Raw genomic sequence first — 19,762 nt, forward strand, 5'->3', positions numbered from 1 at the left:
GTGTTAGAACTGCATCGGCAATGGGCCGTCCTACATTCTGTATGGTACTCCTCGCAGTCGTTAGTCACAGTCATGGCTTGGAAACAAACCCACTTTACAGATCCAAAAGGTAGGAAAAAAATGTTTTTGTTTCGGACGACAAATTATTCCTTTCTTTTTATCTCCTTTGGGAATGAGGTTATGTTTGATCATAGTCTGTTGACACACTATTTCAGAAACTTATAGATGTCATCTTAATTTTCCATCCATCCATCCATTTTCTATGCCGCTTATCCTAATTAGGGTCACGGGGGTGTACTGGAGCCTGTCCCAGCTGACTTCCGGCAGGAGGCGGGGTTACACCCTGGACTGGTCACCAGCCAATCGCATCTTAATTTTGTTCAGCTATATTAATGACTTTGTGTCATGGTTGACTTTTTAGTTCAAATAGATTTTTAGGATTTTTAGTCTGTCGATACAGTGGATATGTTTTTCTTATTTTTTTTAAAGTGCAGATTTCTCATTTTAATTTTCCCATCTGTTTCACCCAAATTATTTTTTAGATGACTGTGGTGCGTCCATTTACACAAAAGCAGTCTCGGAGAAGCCACCGACAATTTGCAATCATTGTGGGCTAATGATAGGCAAGACATTCATTGATAGCTAATGATAGTAGCTAAACTTGCCAGATTGCTATCATTAGCTGAAAACAAACAACTAATGTGTGTGTGTGTGTGTGTGTGTGTGTTTGTGTGTGTGTGTGCGTGCACGTCTGTGTTTCACGGGTGTGGCTTGCAATGTTATGGCAAGAAGATCATGTATAATGCTTACGTATATTTGAAAGTCAGTGCCCCCAATGCAGTATCTAACCAAGGCAGACAGCACCTTTAAAGTGATTATTGTAGTTATTGTAGTGGTAAATCAAAGGTATTTGTCTGTTGCCAAGGATCCAGGAAAGTGCCGGATCAGATCCCAGTGAATGTTCTTCAAGGACAGATCAGCCACAAATCTTACCAAACTCTGACCTCTCTGTGGCTCTTCGGATGCCCGGTGTCATCCCTGCTGAGGTAGATCTGTTATTTTGAAACACAACAGTATTTATCTTTACTCAGATAACTTTGCAAGGATAACCCCTAACAAACTGGTTAGCTTTCCCTCAATTAAATACAATTCAATTCGTTTAGAACCCACTGTATATATGTATATGTATGTATATATATACAACTAATATATATATATATATATATATATATATATATATATACTTTTGTGTATATATATACTTTTGTATATATGTATATATTTTTAATATTGTGTCTCTGTAAACCAACCGTAAAACTTCTGGACTTTGCATATCTTTGTCAGGGGGCATCAGGGAATCAAATACTTATTTCCCCTACTGTATGCAAGAAGAATGAATTACGACTACTGGAGAAATAACAGCTAATATTGCAATACAATCATGATCGCTAAATATTTAATCCAATAATTGTATTCTCTATGGTTTCAGTCAGACACTTACCTGTGTATGGCTTTTCCTGTGCCAACTAGTCAGGCTGCATATGTAGGTGAGTATTGTTTTGCATGATCCCTTTCAGTCCTTATTTATATGCGTGATATAATAATAAAAGTATTTTAAAATAGTCAAATACTCTCCCTTCAATTGATCTTTGTAACAGTGTTACAGTATTTTATATGGTACTCTATTTTCTCTTGAGACGATATAGTATGATAACAATTGTTGGTCATCCATGAGGGGCCTACTCACTTTTGTGAGAAACGGTATATATACTGTATGTACAGTATGTACAGGACAACATCATAACTCCATATAGGTAAAAGCAATGTTTCCTTTTTTAACTGAATGTTTGATCTTGATGTATAGTCTACCTACTATACTTACTGCGATTTACTGATTATTTTAACTTGCAGTTATGTTCAACCATGCTTAAAACTCTTGCTGTTGTGTAACTCTTAAGTCTGTTTGCATTAGGACACACAGCAAACAGTTCAGTATTCTAGTGAGCAATGTTCTTTTTGCGTGTAGAAACCAAGATTTTATTTCTTTTTTTTAACAGAAGAGTGTGTTTTAAAAAAAAAAAGTACCAATCGATAGCCATTGAAAGTATTGCCGTTCATGAAATATTCATATTATCTAACCTAATGCCTTTCCTCCTCAGTGGACTTCATGCCTCAGGCTAGCATGAACACAGTTCATCACATGCTGCTGTTTGGCTGTAAGAACCCTGTCAGCACCAACAACTACTGGTAATTGTGGTTTGTTTTTTTTCGTGCTTATTATAATATAGTATATTTATTATTTATTTTATTCATGATTTTTAAAGAATATACAAATGAGTAAATCATGCTGTTTTGTGGTTGAAAATTACCTATATTTTTCAAAAGTATGCATATTGAAGCACATTTTACATATTTTTTGCTTATATTAAGCATTTTCAAGCATACAAATGGTTCAGTGAAGTAAAACACAAATTCAAGGCATTCAGAAGACGCATTCAAAGACGTTGTGATGATATGTAGTATTCTACACCAGTCACTAGGTTTGAATGACAACAGGCACAATAATCCATATCCTTGATAAAAAACTAGAACCTGACTGATATTGGGGGCAGAAAAAAAACGATATCCAATATGTCAGCGGTTATATTGGATGATAACCGATATAAATGGCTGATAAATATACCGTAAATATAAAAACAAGAACATTGCAATACGCAGGATATGGATTTATCCGTTTTCTATGCCGCTTATCCTCACTAGGGTAGCAGGTATGCTGGACCCTGTCCCAACTGATTTTGGGCGAGAGGCCTGGACTGGTTGGCAGTAAATCACAGGGCACATATAGACAAACGACCATTCACACTCACATTCATACCTATGGACAATTTAGAGTCGCCAATTAACGTGCATGGGGTTTTTTTTTGGAATATGGGAGGAAACCGGAGTACCCAGAGAAAACCCACGCACGCACGGGGAAGCTCCACACAGAGATGCCCAATGGAGATTTGAACCCAGATCTTCCCGATATTTTCCAAAAATACGATTCAACACAAAGAAGCAGAAGACTATTAAAGAAAAATAAGGAAGTTTAATTAGTAACACTGTCAACATGAGGACATGCCTCTTTATTTACTTTTACATTTGTAGTGTTCTTTGCTGGTGCTGGAGCCCTGGCTAACTTGCACACTGCCGATGTTGCATCTAACGTAACAAGGCAACAATTTTTAATCTTTCAAATTAATTAATCAGGATTAATCACCATGTCACACTATGTCTGAAATATGCCCATTTTTACTGTCTTTTATTTACCTAATACTGATTTCTTTAATAGCAGAATATTTGAATCAGTCTTTCAACTGTGTTATTATGAGCAATGAGGAGTTGCGTTCAAAGACGCCACGTCATTTAAGTGGAATTCAAATGTTTTGAGTGAATTTTCTAGTATTTCCGAGCACACTTAAATGCAGCAAATTGTGCTTCCGCATTGAGAGTTACAAAGTGAGTGATAAGAATATCCATTCATTGTTTTTTTTTTTGCATTTCTCTTTATTTAGACCACACATACACGCATAATAAAGACGTTGTGATGTTTGGAGTGTATTTCGCCATATGTCTAGTGACAATGAGGAAGCGTTGCAATGACGAATGGGCTAGAGACGTTTGTTTGTTTGGCGTTGGAGATACATATATGGTGTTGGAATTGCACTGCTGCCACGATGTGTATGCGTTAATTATGCAAAAAAAAATTTACGTAGTTATTGATATATGAATTGTGATATGAATTATCCTAGCTATTTTTTAATGTAATTGGATTTATCTGTATTCCCTCATATTGGCACAATAATTATTGGTCCGAGTCAAAAGAAATGTGCCACGGTATGTCATGTTTTTAGACCTTATTTAACAACAGTACATAAAGTTGTTGACTTGTGGGGTTTTAAGTTTCATTTCGGGCAACGGTAGACGCTTGTACGCGTGCCTTATAACACACAGAAGTGATTAAACAAACATGATGTTTCCTGACTGCATGCTCTGATTTTTAAGATAATGTACACGTCACTGTACGTCTAGAATCTTACTATATTGATGAACACGTGCTACAATGCACCACCAAGACATGTGTGGTATGTGAGTATGAGGTGTGTTAAGAAGCAGAGTTACGATGCCATCTCTTTTATGTAGTTGTAGTGTATAATTCTAATGTGTTTGTGAGCAAAAGTGAACGCGTAGATCCAGATGTAAAAAAGAAAAAATAGAACCAAATCTATCTATCACAGTCCAGATTTATTAGTGAATTTAAATTTTCATACAGTATCATTTAGACAGCACCAATTGGAGGATGGCAGGTGGGATAAAATGCGGTCATCTGTGACCATACATTAGTTATCACGCTATCTCTATTTTTCTAGTTAGCTCACCTCTGTTGCACAGAGGCCAAAAATCAATTCCTACCTCTTTACAATATAATAATGATTTCATTGAATCTGTTAAAGATCAGTGCTTCATATTTTCTAATAGCTTGTTTTGAGTCAGACAAGGTTTTCTCTGCAACATGTTGGAAGAGTACCGGTAGGTGTTTTTGTTTAAACTGACTGACTGATATTTTTCACCCAAGGGACTGTGGCAGTTCGCATGGCACTTGTAAGGATGAAGCCTCCATTTTATATGCCTGGGCTCGCAACGCACCCCACACCAAACTACCAAAAGGTATGTCTTGAAAGGCACGCCATAGAATCAGCATTATGGCAGATGATATTGTTTAGTTTAAGCCTGGTATACACACACACAAAGGTAATGGGGCTGAATTTGAACCAGATTCCCTCCGGCAAAGACCGGCTAACGTGAAGCCAATAAAGCAGCCATAAAATGATACCACTAATTGCACTACCATTGTTACTACAAGTATCACCTTGACTGCTACCAAAGTAGCAATCATTTAACTGTACACAACTAGAAGCAACATTACTTTAACTATTCAACAATGTCTGTAAAAAATAACACATTAAGAGGCATAGTCTAAAGTGATAGTTGTAACTATAACAAAGCATGCTGGGAAACGCCTCCTCTGCCTACAATGCCAGAGTGCAAACTCTTTCAGGTTCTATGTGAAGACTCCTGGAAAGCGCCCGATTGAAGTTACACATCTCACGAATTAGGATGTTTTTGTGGGGATGCAAAATACTGTAGCTTTTGGACGGACGTTGAAAGGAAGACGTAGAGGTGGTGGATCAACAATCACTTGATTGATGTGAAAAAACAACCATAGTGTTACGTGCAGTCAGGCAGAGATCCCAATATGCAGAGCCAGACACAATCCAGGTAAAAATAATATCTTTAATCTTGTTGAACAGGAACCAAGTAACAAACAAATAGCAAAAACTTCTGAGTCCAAACTGAGGTAGAACGGTGCAACTAAGGTAGTAAAACAAAAAGGCACCGTGGAAAAAGGAAACAACTCACTGATGAGCAGACGGCGTCACAGGAGGCAAGGAGCACGTGGAACAGACTTTGAAAGGACACAGCAATCTTAAGGCAAAGAGCACAGGAGCAAACAAACTGGTGTATCACAGGCAGCATGCAAACCAGTAGTACAATCCCACGTCCTCCTCCTGCAGCCATGTGGCTTAAGAGCCCTTGATGACCAAGTGGCTACAGGTGTGCCTCGTGGCGCCGCCCACTCAAGGAGTGAAGGGATCTACAGAGAAGCACACAGGTCAAAAGGTGACAACACCAAAATGAAACAAACCTAACAGTACCCCCCCCTCAACGGACGCCTCCTGGCGGCCTACCAGGCTTGTCAGGGAACCGTTTGTGAAAGTCAGAAATTAGAGAGGGGTCAAGAATAAGTTTACCGCCAATCCATGAACGTTCCTCCGGACCGTATCCCTCCCACTCTACAAGGTATTGGAAACCCCTACCCCTTCTCCGAGAGTTAAGGATCTTGTTAACGGAATAAGCGGGATGGCCGTCGACCAACCTAGGAGGAGGAGGTGACCTGACTGGAGGGCTGAGAGGACTAGTAGAGACTGGCTTGAGACGGGAGACATTGAAAACAGGATGGATATTAAGAGATGTAGGGAGCTGGAGCTTGACTGCGTTAGGGTTGATGACTCGTTCCACCGTGAATGGGCCGATGTATCTCGGGGCCAGTTTCTTGGAAGTATCTGCCAGAGGGATGTCCTTAGATGACAACCAGACCTTCTCACCGGGTCTATAACTTGGAGCTGGGTTGCGGTGGCGATTCGCGACACGTTGGTTCCGCTCTGAAGTGCGTCTTAGGGCTGCTCTGGTGTTGCGCCAGGCACGGCGGACACGGCGTAGGTGCTGGAGCACAGAGGGAACGGCCACATTAGATTCCAGGGATGGAAAAGCTGGGGGCTGGTAGCCGTACACAGAATAGAATGGGGAAACACCTGTAGCAGAACTGACCAAGGAATTGTGAGCATATTCCACCCAGGGAAGATGTTTAACCCATGAAGCAGGTTGTTGGTGGCAGATGCAGCGCAGTACTGTCTCCAGGTCTTGATTGGTTCTCTCTGTCTGTCCATTTGATTGCGGATGATAGCCCGAAGACATGCTAGTGGTTGCCCCTAGGGCTTCACAAAAACACTTCCACACGGCAGAGGTAAACTGAGGCCCCCTGTCGGAAACAATGTCCAAAGGTATGCCATGGGGGCGGAAAACATGGAGGATTAGAAGTTTGGCCGTGTCCAATGCAGATGGGAGTTTGGGGAGGGGAACGAAATGGGCCATCTTGGAGAAACGGTCAACTATAGTAAAAATCACAGACTTGTTGTCAGAGGGAGGCAGTCCACAAACAAAATCTACTGAAATGTGTGACCAAGGGCGGAGGGGTAATGGGAGTGGGCGGAGAAGTCCAGCCGGAGCCTGGTGGGAAGCCTTGCTGCGTGCACACACTGGGCAGGCCGCCACAAACTGCTTGGTGTCCGCTCGACAGGATGGCCACCAAAAACGTTGACCAAGCAGGAACAGGGTGCGGTGGAAGCCTGGATGGCAAGCAATCCTGGAACTGTGTGCCCAGGTCAGGACCTCGGAGCGCAGTGTAGGGGTGACGTATAGCAGGCCAGGTGGACACTTCGCTGGGGGGGTAATGTCCTTGAGGGCATCTGTCACTCGGCTCTCAACCTCCCATTGGAGAGCGCCCAGGATCCGGGTCTGTGGAAGGATGGGTTCAGCCTCGGGGACCTCTGAAGAAGGGGAAAAGAGTCTGGAGAGGGCATCCGGTTTACTGTTACGAGAGCCAGGGCGGTATGTAATGGTGAAATTGAACCTAGCTAGAAATAGGGACCACCGTGCCTGGCGAGGGTTAAGTCGTCGTGCGGAGCGGAGGTAAGCTAGGTTTTTGTGGTCAGTAAATACAATGAAAGGGTGGGTGGAGCCCTCCAACCAATGTCTCCACTCCTGTAAGGCTAAGACGACGGCCAACAGTTCCCTATTGCCTATGTCATAATTACTTTCGGCAGGTGAGAGACGGCGTGAAAAGAAGGCACAGGGGCGGAGTTTACGGTCAGTGGAAGAACGTTGTGAGAGCACGGCCCCGACCCCGGAACCTGAGGCATCAACTTCCACAATAAACTGGCGAGAGGGGTCAGGATGGGTGAGGACGTTGGAACTTATAAACAAGGATTTAAGCTTTTTAAATGCCGCGTCTGCCTCTGGGGTCCAGACAAATGAGACTTTAACGGATGTAAGCTTAGTGAGAGGTTCTGCGACTCGACTAAAGTTGCGAATAAATCTACGGTAAAAATTGGCGAAGCCCAGGAACCTCTGCAGCTGCTTCCTTGTTATAGGAGTGGGCCAATCGACCACGGCTTGTATCTTAGCCGGATCAGCCTTGAGTCGCCCTTTCTCCACAATGAACCCCAGGAAAGACGTCGACTCGGAGTGAAAATCACACTTCTCCGCCTTCACAAATAACCGGTTTTCCAGGAGTCGCTGAAGTACTAGCCTAACGTGATGTATGTGTTCATGAAGGGAAGGGGAAAAAATCAGGATGTCGTCCAAGTACACGAATACAAAGCGACCTAGCATGTCACGTAGCACATCATTGATCAGATTCTGAAACACTCCGGGGGCGTTAGTGAGGCCAAACGGCATAACTAGGTACTCAAAATGCCCCATAGGGGTGTTGAATGCCGTTTTCCACTCGTCCCCCTCTCTAATTCTGACTAAGTGGTACGCGTTCCGAAGGTCCAATTTAGGAAAAATGACAGAGGAGTGAAGTGAGGAGAACGCGGAGTCGATAAGAGGAAGTGGGTATTTATTCTTGATGGTTATGTCATTTAGCGCCCGATAATCAATGCATGGTCTTAATGAACCATCCTTTTTGTCCACAAAGAAAAACCCGGCACCTAGAGGTGAGGAGGAAGGGCGAATGTGTCCGGCTGCAAGGGAGGTGGAGATGTAATTTTCAAGGGCTGCGCGTTCAGGATTGGAGATGTTAAACAGTCGGGAGGTGGGTAACTTAGCTCCTGGTAGGAGGTCAACGGCACAGTCATAAGGTCGATGGGGTGGGAGCTCCATAGCCCTGTCCTTACTGAATACCTCCTTGAGGTCATGATATTCCTTTGGTACTTGAGAAAGGTCAATCTGTTCAGTGGGTGAAAAGTGAGCAAAGGGTGCATGAACGGACGCGGAACGGAGGCAGTGGGAATGGCAGTACTGGCTCCAATTGGTAATAGCAAGTCTAGACCAATCAATACAAGGGTTGTGAATCTTGAGCCAAGTGAGGCCTAGGACTAGAGGTGCCGAACGAGAAGGTACTACAAAGAATCTCAGCTTCTCAAAATGATTACCGGATACTCTTAGGGTAAGTGTCTCGGTTTGGTGAGTAACGTGAGCCAACACGCGCCCGTCGAGCGAACGAACCACTTTGGCCTCCTTAAGACAGAACACAGGGATGTTATGCAGGTTAACAAAGTTGTAATCCAAAAAACAGTCATCTGCCCCAGAGTCAACAAGTGCACAGATATTAAGGCAGTTCTCCTCCCAGGCGAGTGTACCTTTCAGTTGAAGGCGCCCTGGCGACGCCTCAACGGTAGACTGGCCCACGGTGAATGCTCCTCCAGTGGAGGTCGGACGTCCTGCAGGTCGAGCAGGACACTTTGAGATGACATGATCAGCACGGCCGCAGTATAGACAGAGATGCAGGCGCAGCCGGCGTGTCCGCTCGGCCGGAGTAAGACGACCACCTCCAAGTTGCATGGGTTCCTCACTGGGTGCTGGACCAAGGACTGCTGTGCTGGGAACCACATCTGGAGGGGATGGTTGCAGGATGGAGGTGGAAGAAGAAGACTGGGTGCACGTAGGGTTTCGTTGCTCTGCCTTGCGCTCATTGATGCGGCCGTCCAGCTTAATGGCGAGGGAAATGAGTTGCTCCAGTGACTCAGTCTCATCTCTCGTTACGAGCTCATCCTTTATATTAGAGTTCAAGCTGGCTAGAAAAATATCACAGAGGGCTGTAGTGTTCCAGCCACTCTCCGCTGCGAGAATGCGAAAGTTTATTGAGTGGTCTGCCACGGAAGCCTTGTGTTGGCGTAGAGCCATCAGACGGCTGGCTGCCTGGCGCCTTCTTAAGGGGTGGTCAAACACCTTGCGGAACTCAGAAATAAAGCCAGATAAAGAGTCCCGTAGCTCCGGACGATTCTCTAATATAGCCAGTGCCCACTCAGCAGCTCTCTCCGACAGGAGACTGGCCATAAAGGCTACTCTTGCTCGGCAGGTGGGGTAGGTGATGGGTTGCTGGTCAAATACCAGTTGGCATTGGTGTATGAATTGTTTGCATTTTCCACGGTCGCCAGCGTACCTTGAAGGGTGAGGAATTACTGGTTCCTTTAATCCACTGTCAGAGGAATGAGGAACAGATGGCAGCAGCTGGGGAGGAGTGACTATGCCATCAGCTGGAGCCGACAAGGTGGAGCTCGTTCCCTCGCTGACGAGCCGGTCCAAGTTGCTGGAGATGGACTGGAGAAGCGTGGACATATCCCTGATAGCCAAATGATGTTCGCTAATCAAACCTCCATGTGCCCTGAGTGCAGCATGCACCGGGTCAGACTCTGCGGGATCTGTTTGCATGGTGGGATTGTTCTGTTATGTGCAGTCAGGCAGAGATCCCAATATGCAGAGCCAGACACAATCCAGGTAAAAATAATATCTTTAATCTTGTTGAACAGGAACCAAGTAACAAACAAATAGCAAAAACTTCTGAGTCCAAACTGAGGTAGAACGGTGCAACTAAGGTAGTAAAACAAAAAGGCACCGTGGAAAAAGGAAACAACTCACTGATGAGCAGACGGCGTCACAGGAGGCAAGGAGCACGTGGAACAGACTTTGAAAGGACACAGCAATCTTAAGGCAAAGAGCACAGGAGCAAACAAACTGGTGTATCACAGGCAGCATGCAAACCAGTAGTACAATCCCACGTCCTCCTCCTGCAGCCATGTGGCTTAAGAGCCCTTGATGACCAAGTGGCTACAGGTGTGCCTCGTGGCGCCGCCCACTCAAGGAGTGAAGGGATCTACAGAGAAGCACACAGGTCAAAAGGTGACAACACCAAAATGAAACAAACCTAACACATAGTCAGAAACAACTGATGAAAATTTTAAGGCCGGTTGAAAAACTGCAAGAATTTACATATTGCACTGTTGGATCTTGAGGAGGTTCTAAGTTGAGCTTCAAAATGCAAAAAGAAGAAAAGGGAGTGAGACAAAAAAAGATTTTGTGTAAGCAATTTATTGCAAACAAGCACTAAAGTGAAATAGGCTGTTCATTAGCTGATCAAACATTTAAAACCACAGCCTTTAAAAGCCACAGTCTTGGCAAAAATGTGGATTCACTGTCATTTTCTGTCAGGTATTCGCACTGTCATCATCTCTTGATGACAAAGGCAAAAAAGCTTTCCCTCTTAGAACGCGGTCGGATTGTTGAGCTGCATAAGCAAGGCCTCTCGCAGCGCGCCATTGCTGCTGAGGTTGGATGCAGTAAGACAGTCATTCTCTTCTTCTTTAAAGATCCTGAGGGTTATGGAACAACAAAGTCAAGTGGTAGACGCCAAAAAATGTTACGTTCCTGATTCGGACTATCCGATTGGCTGTCTGTCAAGACACGGGACGATCCTCGGTCCAAATGAAGGTTGTTACTGGTGCCGAGTGCAGTCCAAAAACCATCAGACGGCATCTGCGAGAGAAGGGTTTTAGGAACAAAACACATCTTCAAAGGCCTCGTCTCCTTCAATGCCACAAAATTGCCAGTTTGGAATTTGCATGCGAGCACCAAAAATGGGACATTGAAAGGTTTAAGAAAGTTTTATTTTCTGATAAGAAAAAATGTAACCTTGGCGGTCCTGATGGCTTCCAACGTTACTGGCATTTTGAGGAGATCCCACCTGAGATGTTTTCCACACGGCACAGTGGACGGGACGCCATTATGATCTGGTGTGCTTTTTCCTTCAATGGAACAATGGAGCTTCAGGTTGTGCAGGGGCGTCAAACAGCAGCTGGCTTGCAGGAGGCATCCCTCATGACTTAAGGCCCTCGTCTGTGTGGTAATTTGTGTTGTGTGTTTTTTTTCCCGCCTAACAGTGGACTTCTTTCAGAGACACTCAGTTTACGAGACAAGATCATGCATGAGATTGGGCCTACGAGATGGGATTTTAACATTACTTTTAATGGAAAAATTACTTCAACTGGAAAAAATATACGGCAATGTATTGCAAACTACTAATTTAATTTCTACTATGTTACACTCTTTTACACTCTGTGTGTATGCTGCCGGCCCCGCCTCCATCCATCAAGACAAAGAGACTATGACTGACAAAAGGGCTCACTCTGTTCATGCCGTTTTTCTATGGAACAAATGCGCCAAGGTGCTGAAACCAATGCACAGAGTGAGCTCTCTTCCTGCCTGTTTGGAGGCAAGAGATGAGGAAAACAGACACGCATGCACATGGCAATATATTAACGGCGGCAAAATTATTAGTGTGTTTCTACATTATAACAATCTTATGTACTATATTTTATTTATTTTGTATTGTGTAGAACTAAGACAGCAACAACATCAAATTAAAAGCACTAAATGAATGCAGACTCACCATCCACCAGTACGAGCCTGGAGTTTATTTTTCAGAGAAGATGATTACGTCGCTGTGTGATGTGTGTGGTAAAAGGCAGTGTGCTAGCATGAATTAAGAATTATGAGTTGAGCTTGTGCACCAACAAATATGCACATTAGCGCTCAATAACGTCATCCTTTATGCATTCCCACGTAGTATCAGCATTTGGAACCAAATATGAGGTGAAAGAAAAACAGGAAAAATACAGTGTAGGTGTCTGTCTGCCGTGGGAGAAAGTTAGCACATGCACAATGGAGCGTTCAAGGACCGTTGAACAAAGTGGGACGGTCGCAGCTCGCAACAAACAACACACGTGCAAAAACTACGGGGTTTTTAACTGTATATTGTTTTATAATAAAAGAATCGCCCATATTTCCAAAATTTATATGCATGTACGGTACATGAAATTTGATGTAGTTATTTACATATTTTGTGTGGTTTTTTTTTGCACCTGAAAGTGTCAATCATTTCAATGTAGCAACACACTGAGTAGTCTTGCTTTGCCTTTTACTTTTTGTTTAAATGGTTAAAAACTGAAGTACTGAATACTGTATACAAGTTAATAAAATTTTGTTTTCATCTTTAAAGATACAGTATTTCTTTCCCTGTGTTGTCTCACCAGATGTTGGTTTCAAAGTTGGACGAAATTCAGGAGTATCTTACTTTGTGCTGCAGATCCATTATGGAGATGTTCATGCTTTCCAAGGTAAAGTACTCATTGCATGTTACAATGCTGGCAAAAATGACCATTTTTGGACCATGACCATTCATGTTCGGACCCCCTACGGTCATTTTGGTATTTTTTGCCAGTTAAAAGATTTTGTTTTTTCTTCTGCAGATCACCACAGGGATTGCTCAGGACTCACCTTAAGAATGACATCCAAACCGTGCGTATTTATTTTTCAAGCAAACTTAAGTACTCCACAAGAATAACAGAATCATAGAATCGGCCAATAAAAACGGAATCTACTGTTAAACGTGGGACATCATGAAAATTAACATTATGTCAATGAACCGCTGTCATTGTGAAGAGAAGGAACATTTCTGTGGTGAAATATTTCCCCAGGGTACCGTTCAATTGTGGAGGAAACTCATCGCAAACAGAAACCCGCCCCCTCCCAAACTAAACACGTCAAAACGGCTGGTGAAAGTTGGCGAAAAAACAGATCTCTTATGGAGTGTGAACAGAAGCTAGCAGGGTTAGCTTAGTTTAGCAGAGCATGCTAGTGTGGCTGTGTGTGTTGTTGTGTTTTACCGCTTGTTAATGTAAATGAGCATTTTAGGATGCCTGACGTTGTGCAAGTTCAGGCACGTTTATTCTTGCGCCCAGCTCATCATAACTGTCCACATATTGTCAACACTCTCAAGCACACACTCGCTCTAAGGTGGTAAAACGAGCGTAACAGGTAAAAAATGGAATTGTAAAAAATGAAAATGGAAAAAAATTAATTTGGGAAAGACTAAAACAGATTTCATCGGACCCTATACTGAGACTAGTGCAGGGATCAGCCTGCTTGTTGCAGCTCCCATGCCGAACTCTGATTTTTCTTGAATACACACCGAAGTGGAGGAAATGTGCATTTTTGAAAAGTGTTTGAATGCATTTACACTGTGTTCTGACTGCTGATTGGCTGAGCAAGGGAACGGGGAGGGGAGCCAGTGTGATGTCTTGTGGTTGTGCTACCCCCATGGTAAGCTAACCATAACCATAACCATGAATTCGAAATGTTGAAAGAAAATAGAGAGTTTAATTCTGAATGGGAATATTCTTTTGCCTTCACTGCCTATGACGCTGGCTCACCCACCCGTGTGATATGTGGCGAGAAATCAGCAAACAAAAGAAAATGTAACGTTGAAAGGCATTTTCAAAACAAGCACTCGACTTTTCTGAAAAGTACCCAACAGCAGATGGGCATAAGAGAGTGATTTTGGAGCTACTACAGAAGTGTGAGCAGAACAAACATACTTTCAAGAAGTGGAAGGAGATGACACAAGCTACAGCTGCTAATGTTGTAGCTGTAGATCGGAAGGAGGAGTAAGCGGTACACCGATGGAGAATACATGAAAGAATCATAAAAATATCAGAGCATCTATTCTCCGAATTATCGAAACAGGGAATGATTCAGAAAATAAAAGAAGTGCCTCTCTGTAAAGACAGTCAAGGACAGGACCAATAGAATGGCAACAAACATAAGTAGGCAAATTGATGACATTAATTCAGTGCAAGCAAATTTAATTACCTGTGATGAGTCAAGGGGTGTACACGATATTGATCCGACAGCACTGGTATACAGATATGTGGGATTTTTTATATTAAAGTTGGCTATGTCTTGTTTTAGTTTTACACAAATACAGGAACGACTCAAAAAGGCCTACATAGTGTAGTGTTAAAATGATTTCAAAGTAGGCCTACACATGCACTCTTAGTTGAATTCTGCTGTTGTAACAGGTACAATTTAAAAGGATTAAAACTTTTAAAAGTTTATAAGCCATATAATGTTTCGCGGCTCCAGACCATTTTTCTTTACTTAAAGAGGAAGCAAAATGGCTTTCATGATAATAAAGGCTAGTCTATGTGCAGTTAAGTAGTTAAAGCAATGAATATTTTAGCAGATCTTAGTTGTCTTGTAGACCCTAATTGGTTGTTTTTTTCTTTCTAAAAGGCAGCCGTTTATTGCTGGTATATATCTGCTCATATCTATGGACACTGTCATCCTTCCAGGAAAAAGAGGTAGGTTTCAGTATTTATTTTTTAGCACATACTGTGTATGTCCTGGAATAGAACATGAAAGATGTCTTTGAATGATGCAACAGCTACGTACTGTATACTGGCATATACTGTATTACTGGCTGTTATTGTTACTGGTGATATTGGTGTAAAAATGGGTTCATACTGGTATCTGCTTTTCTAACGTGTCGTATGCGAAAAACTGTATTTTAATGAAGTAATTACATATTTTTCAATAAAAAATGGCCTTATGTAAACAGACCGCCCTTTTAAATGGTTAAAATATTTAAATTCATTAATTTTTGGGGATTTTTTCTTCCATTTTGTGCTTATAAGCGCCAGAATTAGACAGTTTAATGGTAGAAAAGCCATCTCATTTGCCTTTAGTAAAGCTTGTGTTGCATACATTACATAACAGTTGGAACACAGAATGTAACTGTCCCACACGAACTATGCAGTTACCGAAATAGACACCTACACACTAATATACATGCAAAACAATACCGTTTTATACTAATTTCAAAACACACAAGGGAGGCCCACTCTCACACTTGCCCAACATTAAGTTACCCAGCATGCCTTGTGGGTTTTGAAATTAGTATAAAATAGTATTGTTTTGCATGTATATTGTGTGTACGCATTTATTTAAATACCCGCATAGTCTGTGTGGTGCAGTTACACTGTGTGTTTCGTGTGTGTGTGTGTGTGTGTTGTTATTTTTGGTTGCACCGTGATTGAGGGAGGCGTTTGGTTTGATGACTTGTCTGTTGCTTTTTTGTTTAAACTGTCAAAATAGACATTTCTACAAAAAGACAAGTCTACGGTACATCTATTGATAAAAGTGCATTATCTGCTAATATCAGGTGTAATTTTTCCCAGTTTAACTGGTTGTTTCTGTACTCTCGTGATGCTGTCCACATTTAGGTATTCTTGTGTGAATGAAGAGCACAATGAAGATAAAAAAATGCTTGGGCCTGCTGTTGTATAAGTCTGTTTTTTTGTTGTTTTTTTTTCAGTTACAAATGCTGATGTTGCCTGTGATTACGCTTCTTATCCCATCTACCCATTTGCCTATAGGACCCACACACATCGCCTGGGTGAGTAATGACAAGTATTTATGATCATTTACTGTACATTTCAACTTGAAGCAACATACACAAAGGCGAAACAGTATTCCGTTTCCTTTGCTCCTGGGCTCCCTGTACAGTTGTGAAATACAATTTACTTTACAGATGAAAATACAACATACATTTTGTGTCGTCCAAACCTACTGGACTCATGCGTTTTAATATTGAATTCATTAAGGAGTGGCTTAATAGCATGGTAGGCTAAATGCAACCTCTATAAACACTCACATTCACACCTAATGGACAGTGTTAAGCCCCTTTCCTTGTTACTCACGTAGCTCCAGATGTTAAGTTGTTATGACGGTCAATAACTGTCGTAACTGGGTTACGTACTTTGCACATGCATAGTAAAAATTTTGTTGCCTGACATTTACGCTTTGTAACTGTCGTAAAATAGATCAACGAATGATGCAATATTACACATGCGTAGTACAAATCTGCTTACCTAACACGACTGCCGCAACATACGCACAGGCCAAAAGTTTGGACACACACAACACAACCCCATGGTCCCAACCCCACAAGAAATTCCACTAAGTAACCCTGACAAGGCACCCCTGTGAAGTGAAAACCATTTCAGGTGACTACCTCATGAAGCTCACTGAGAGAACACCAAGGGTTTGCAGTGCTATCAGAAAAAACTGATAAGACATAAAATATGTCTAAAATATTTATTATTTCACACTTTTTTGGTAAGTACATAATTCCACGTGTGTTCACGAATCTACAATGTAAATAGTCATGAAAATAAAGAAAACGTACTGAATGAGAAGGTGTGTCCAAACATACGAACGGATGTAGACACGTTCTGCACGTGCATAGAACCGATTGCGTTTCCGATACAGATTGTGTAGTGTCAGTGCGGATTGTAATAAAAGTGTTCAGAGCAGGACCGGACATGTTAAGTTATGTATTGTTAGCATGTGTGTTTACTAGTACTGCATATATACAGTAATCCCTTGTTTATCATGGTTAATTGGTTCCAGATCCGACTATGATAAAGATGTCCTCATTTGTAATATTATATAGTTAGAGCATCAAAAGCCTGTTTTTTATACCATTATTAGGGCCCTCTAGACATGAAATAACACCCCTACAGTCACTTTTATACTCATATTACCCAATATAGTGAAGTAATATGTGAAAATCAGCATTTTAAGACATAAATAAGACTCATGTCCGTGTGTGATGCTGTAAATGTGTTCCGATGCTAGGCGAGCTGAGTGGGGGCGGACAGAAAGTGACGTCAGGGGTTCAGAGTTGAGTTTTACTTTACGTGGGTTGCGGCCGCAACAGTAACCCGTGTTAGGGATTATTGTACCTGTTGTGAGATCATCCAAACCTGCAATAAAAGCCCGTTGTTCGTGCAGTCAAGTCTGGTGCCTGTGTGTCTTACAGATTAGTAACAGTAACATCAGTGATATCAGTGTAGAACACTACATATCATCACAACATCTTTGAATGCCTAATATATGTATTTTACTTAATTTAGCTATTTTTAAAAATGCTTCATTTAGGCAAAACCCCCCACAAAATTTGCTTAAATTTGCATATGTTTTGACTAAGAATAGGCCGTATTCAACCACAAAACAGCATGATTTATTAATAAATATATTTGGGAAGTAGAAGCTCTTATCCCTGAATCTTCATGCTACTCTGAGTATGCGGGGATGACATATCTATGACCAATGAGCAAGGGGCAATAGGCTGATGAACAATAACACAACAAGCGCATGCACGCATTCATGCATTCATGCATGAATGCACATCGCAAAGCTGACTGTATTGTAATCGCCCACCGTTACTTTCACAAACTTGCATAAAAGAAAGCTATGGAAATCTTGAATACAAATAGTCAACAAAGTCCAACTGAAGACGTGACATTTAATGAATGCAATTCCTCCTCAATACAGAGAGCAGATGATAAATTCTAAACATGACCAAGAGAAATTATGTGACAAATAACATCCATAAGCTGAGGCTATTTACTGTCTTAAATAAAAGAATAATGTGGGTGATAGATCAACACTTTTATTACAAACTATCATGAAATTGATTTTTGAGGTTTTGACCTTGAATCCATCCTTATAACTTACTATTTCTCCTGTAGGAAAAGTGGTTAGTGGCTACAGGATCCGAAACGGAGAGTGGAGCCTCATTGGGAGACAGTCTCCACAACTACCACAGGTAACCACATCTTTCTGTTATGATAGATATATAGATAGATAGATAGTTAGATAGATTGATAGATAATTTATTTATATCCAAGAGAAATGGACAGAGGCACAGTAGGAGTCACAGTCTGACGCTCTTTTATAACTTTATTCTGACCTGAACACATCAACCGCAGTGCCATTCCAACACCATATAAGTATCTCCAATTGCACTGAGCTCGCCGTGTGGCCAGGCGTTGTTCACCTGTAACCTTTAAAAGTATAATTTGCTATAAATACACTCAGAACATATGAATTCAATCTAAATGACGTGGTGTTTTTGAAAGCAACGCCTCAAAATAATAGGGGTAAAGTGTGATTCCAATGTTAGGCAAATAGATTTTTAAACATCAGTGGTGTCTTTTAGCTTGATTTAAATGTCCAGTTCATTTGGAGCTGTGAATACATGCAACAAATATATGTAAACCTGTCCTGTCATTTACCTTTTTGTTCATCAGATACAGTAAAAATGGACATATTTCTCACAGAGTTGCAAATTATATCATTCATGATTAATTTGAAAACTCTTATTAATCTGATTAAATTTTTTAATCATTTGACAGCCCTTCAAAAAATATGTTCAGTGGTGTACATTCTACTATCACGCTCAAAATACAGAACTACAGTCTCTAGTTTATCGCGGTTAATTGGTTCCCGACCCGACCGTGATAAGTGGGGTCCTTTAGGGGTCCTTTATAAATGGAATATTTTCATTGTTAGCGCAGCGAAAACCTGTTCACGTCCTTCTAAGCACAGTTTTTAAGATTATTAGAACCCTCTGGACATGAAATAACACCCCTATAAGCACCCTTACACTCGTATTATCCAATATAGTAGACATAATAAGAGAAAATAAGTCGTTCAAGACATAAATAAGACTTGCGTTCGTGGCTGTAAATGTGTTCCGTTGCTCGGAGGAATGAGCGGGGAGAGGACAGGAAGTGACGTTGGGGGTTCAGAGGTGAGTTTTACCTTGCGGAGGATTACTCTATCACAATTTTTAAAAACTATATTAATCAATAAATCATTCTGTTTCGTGTTTGAATACGGCCTATTTTTAGTCCAAAAATATGTATATTTTATCAAATGTTATGTATTTTTGCCTAAATAGTGCATTTCCAAGCAGAAAAATCGCTAAATGAGCTAAAATAGAAATATAAGGCATCCAGAAGATGCATTCAAAAATGGTGTGATGATATATATTATTCTACACTGGTCACCAAGTGTCAGTAATGTTACTGTAATGATCGGTGAGACACACAAGCACCAGACTTCATTGCCGGAATGACAGGCTTTTATTGCATGTTTATATGATGTCACAACAGGCATAATAATCCCGAACACAGTCTACTGTTGCGACCGTACCCCACGTCAAGGCAAGACTCAACTCTGGACTCCTGACATCACTTCCTGTCCGTCCCCTGCTCAGCTCCCCCAGACCACATTACAGCGACACACGAGTATGATTTATGTCTGAAATTGCGTATTTTCTCTTATTATGTATACTATATTGGATAATACGAGTGTAAAGGTGATAGGGGTGTTATTTCATGTCTGGAGCGCT

At 41.6% G+C, this 19,762-nt stretch overlaps 1 protein-coding gene across 2 annotated transcripts in view; it reads left to right on the top strand.

The window, feature by feature from the left end:
• pam (peptidylglycine alpha-amidating monooxygenase) overlaps window positions 1-19,762 on the top strand; it is a 55,015-nt gene that overhangs the window by 2,275 nt on the left and 32,978 nt on the right. For both annotated transcript variants that reach the window (XM_054756647.1, XM_054756648.1), the window contains exons 3-12: window positions 1-109; window positions 926-1,046; window positions 1,490-1,547; window positions 2,160-2,247; window positions 4,616-4,707; window positions 12,753-12,836; window positions 12,969-13,017; window positions 14,794-14,861; window positions 15,875-15,955; window positions 18,096-18,172. In XM_054756647.1, the coding sequence (XP_054612622.1) occupies window positions 21-109; window positions 926-1,046; window positions 1,490-1,547; window positions 2,160-2,247; window positions 4,616-4,707; window positions 12,753-12,836; window positions 12,969-13,017; window positions 14,794-14,861; window positions 15,875-15,955; window positions 18,096-18,172 (807 nt within the window). In that variant the 5' untranslated portion in view covers window positions 1-20. The remainder of the gene's footprint in view (window positions 110-925; window positions 1,047-1,489; window positions 1,548-2,159; window positions 2,248-4,615; window positions 4,708-12,752; window positions 12,837-12,968; window positions 13,018-14,793; window positions 14,862-15,874; window positions 15,956-18,095; window positions 18,173-19,762) is intronic.

The sequence above is a fragment of the Dunckerocampus dactyliophorus genome, chromosome 17 (assembly GCF_027744805.1).
Source record: "Dunckerocampus dactyliophorus isolate RoL2022-P2 chromosome 17, RoL_Ddac_1.1, whole genome shotgun sequence".
Classification (NCBI taxonomy): Eukaryota; Metazoa; Chordata; class Actinopteri; order Syngnathiformes; family Syngnathidae; genus Dunckerocampus; species Dunckerocampus dactyliophorus.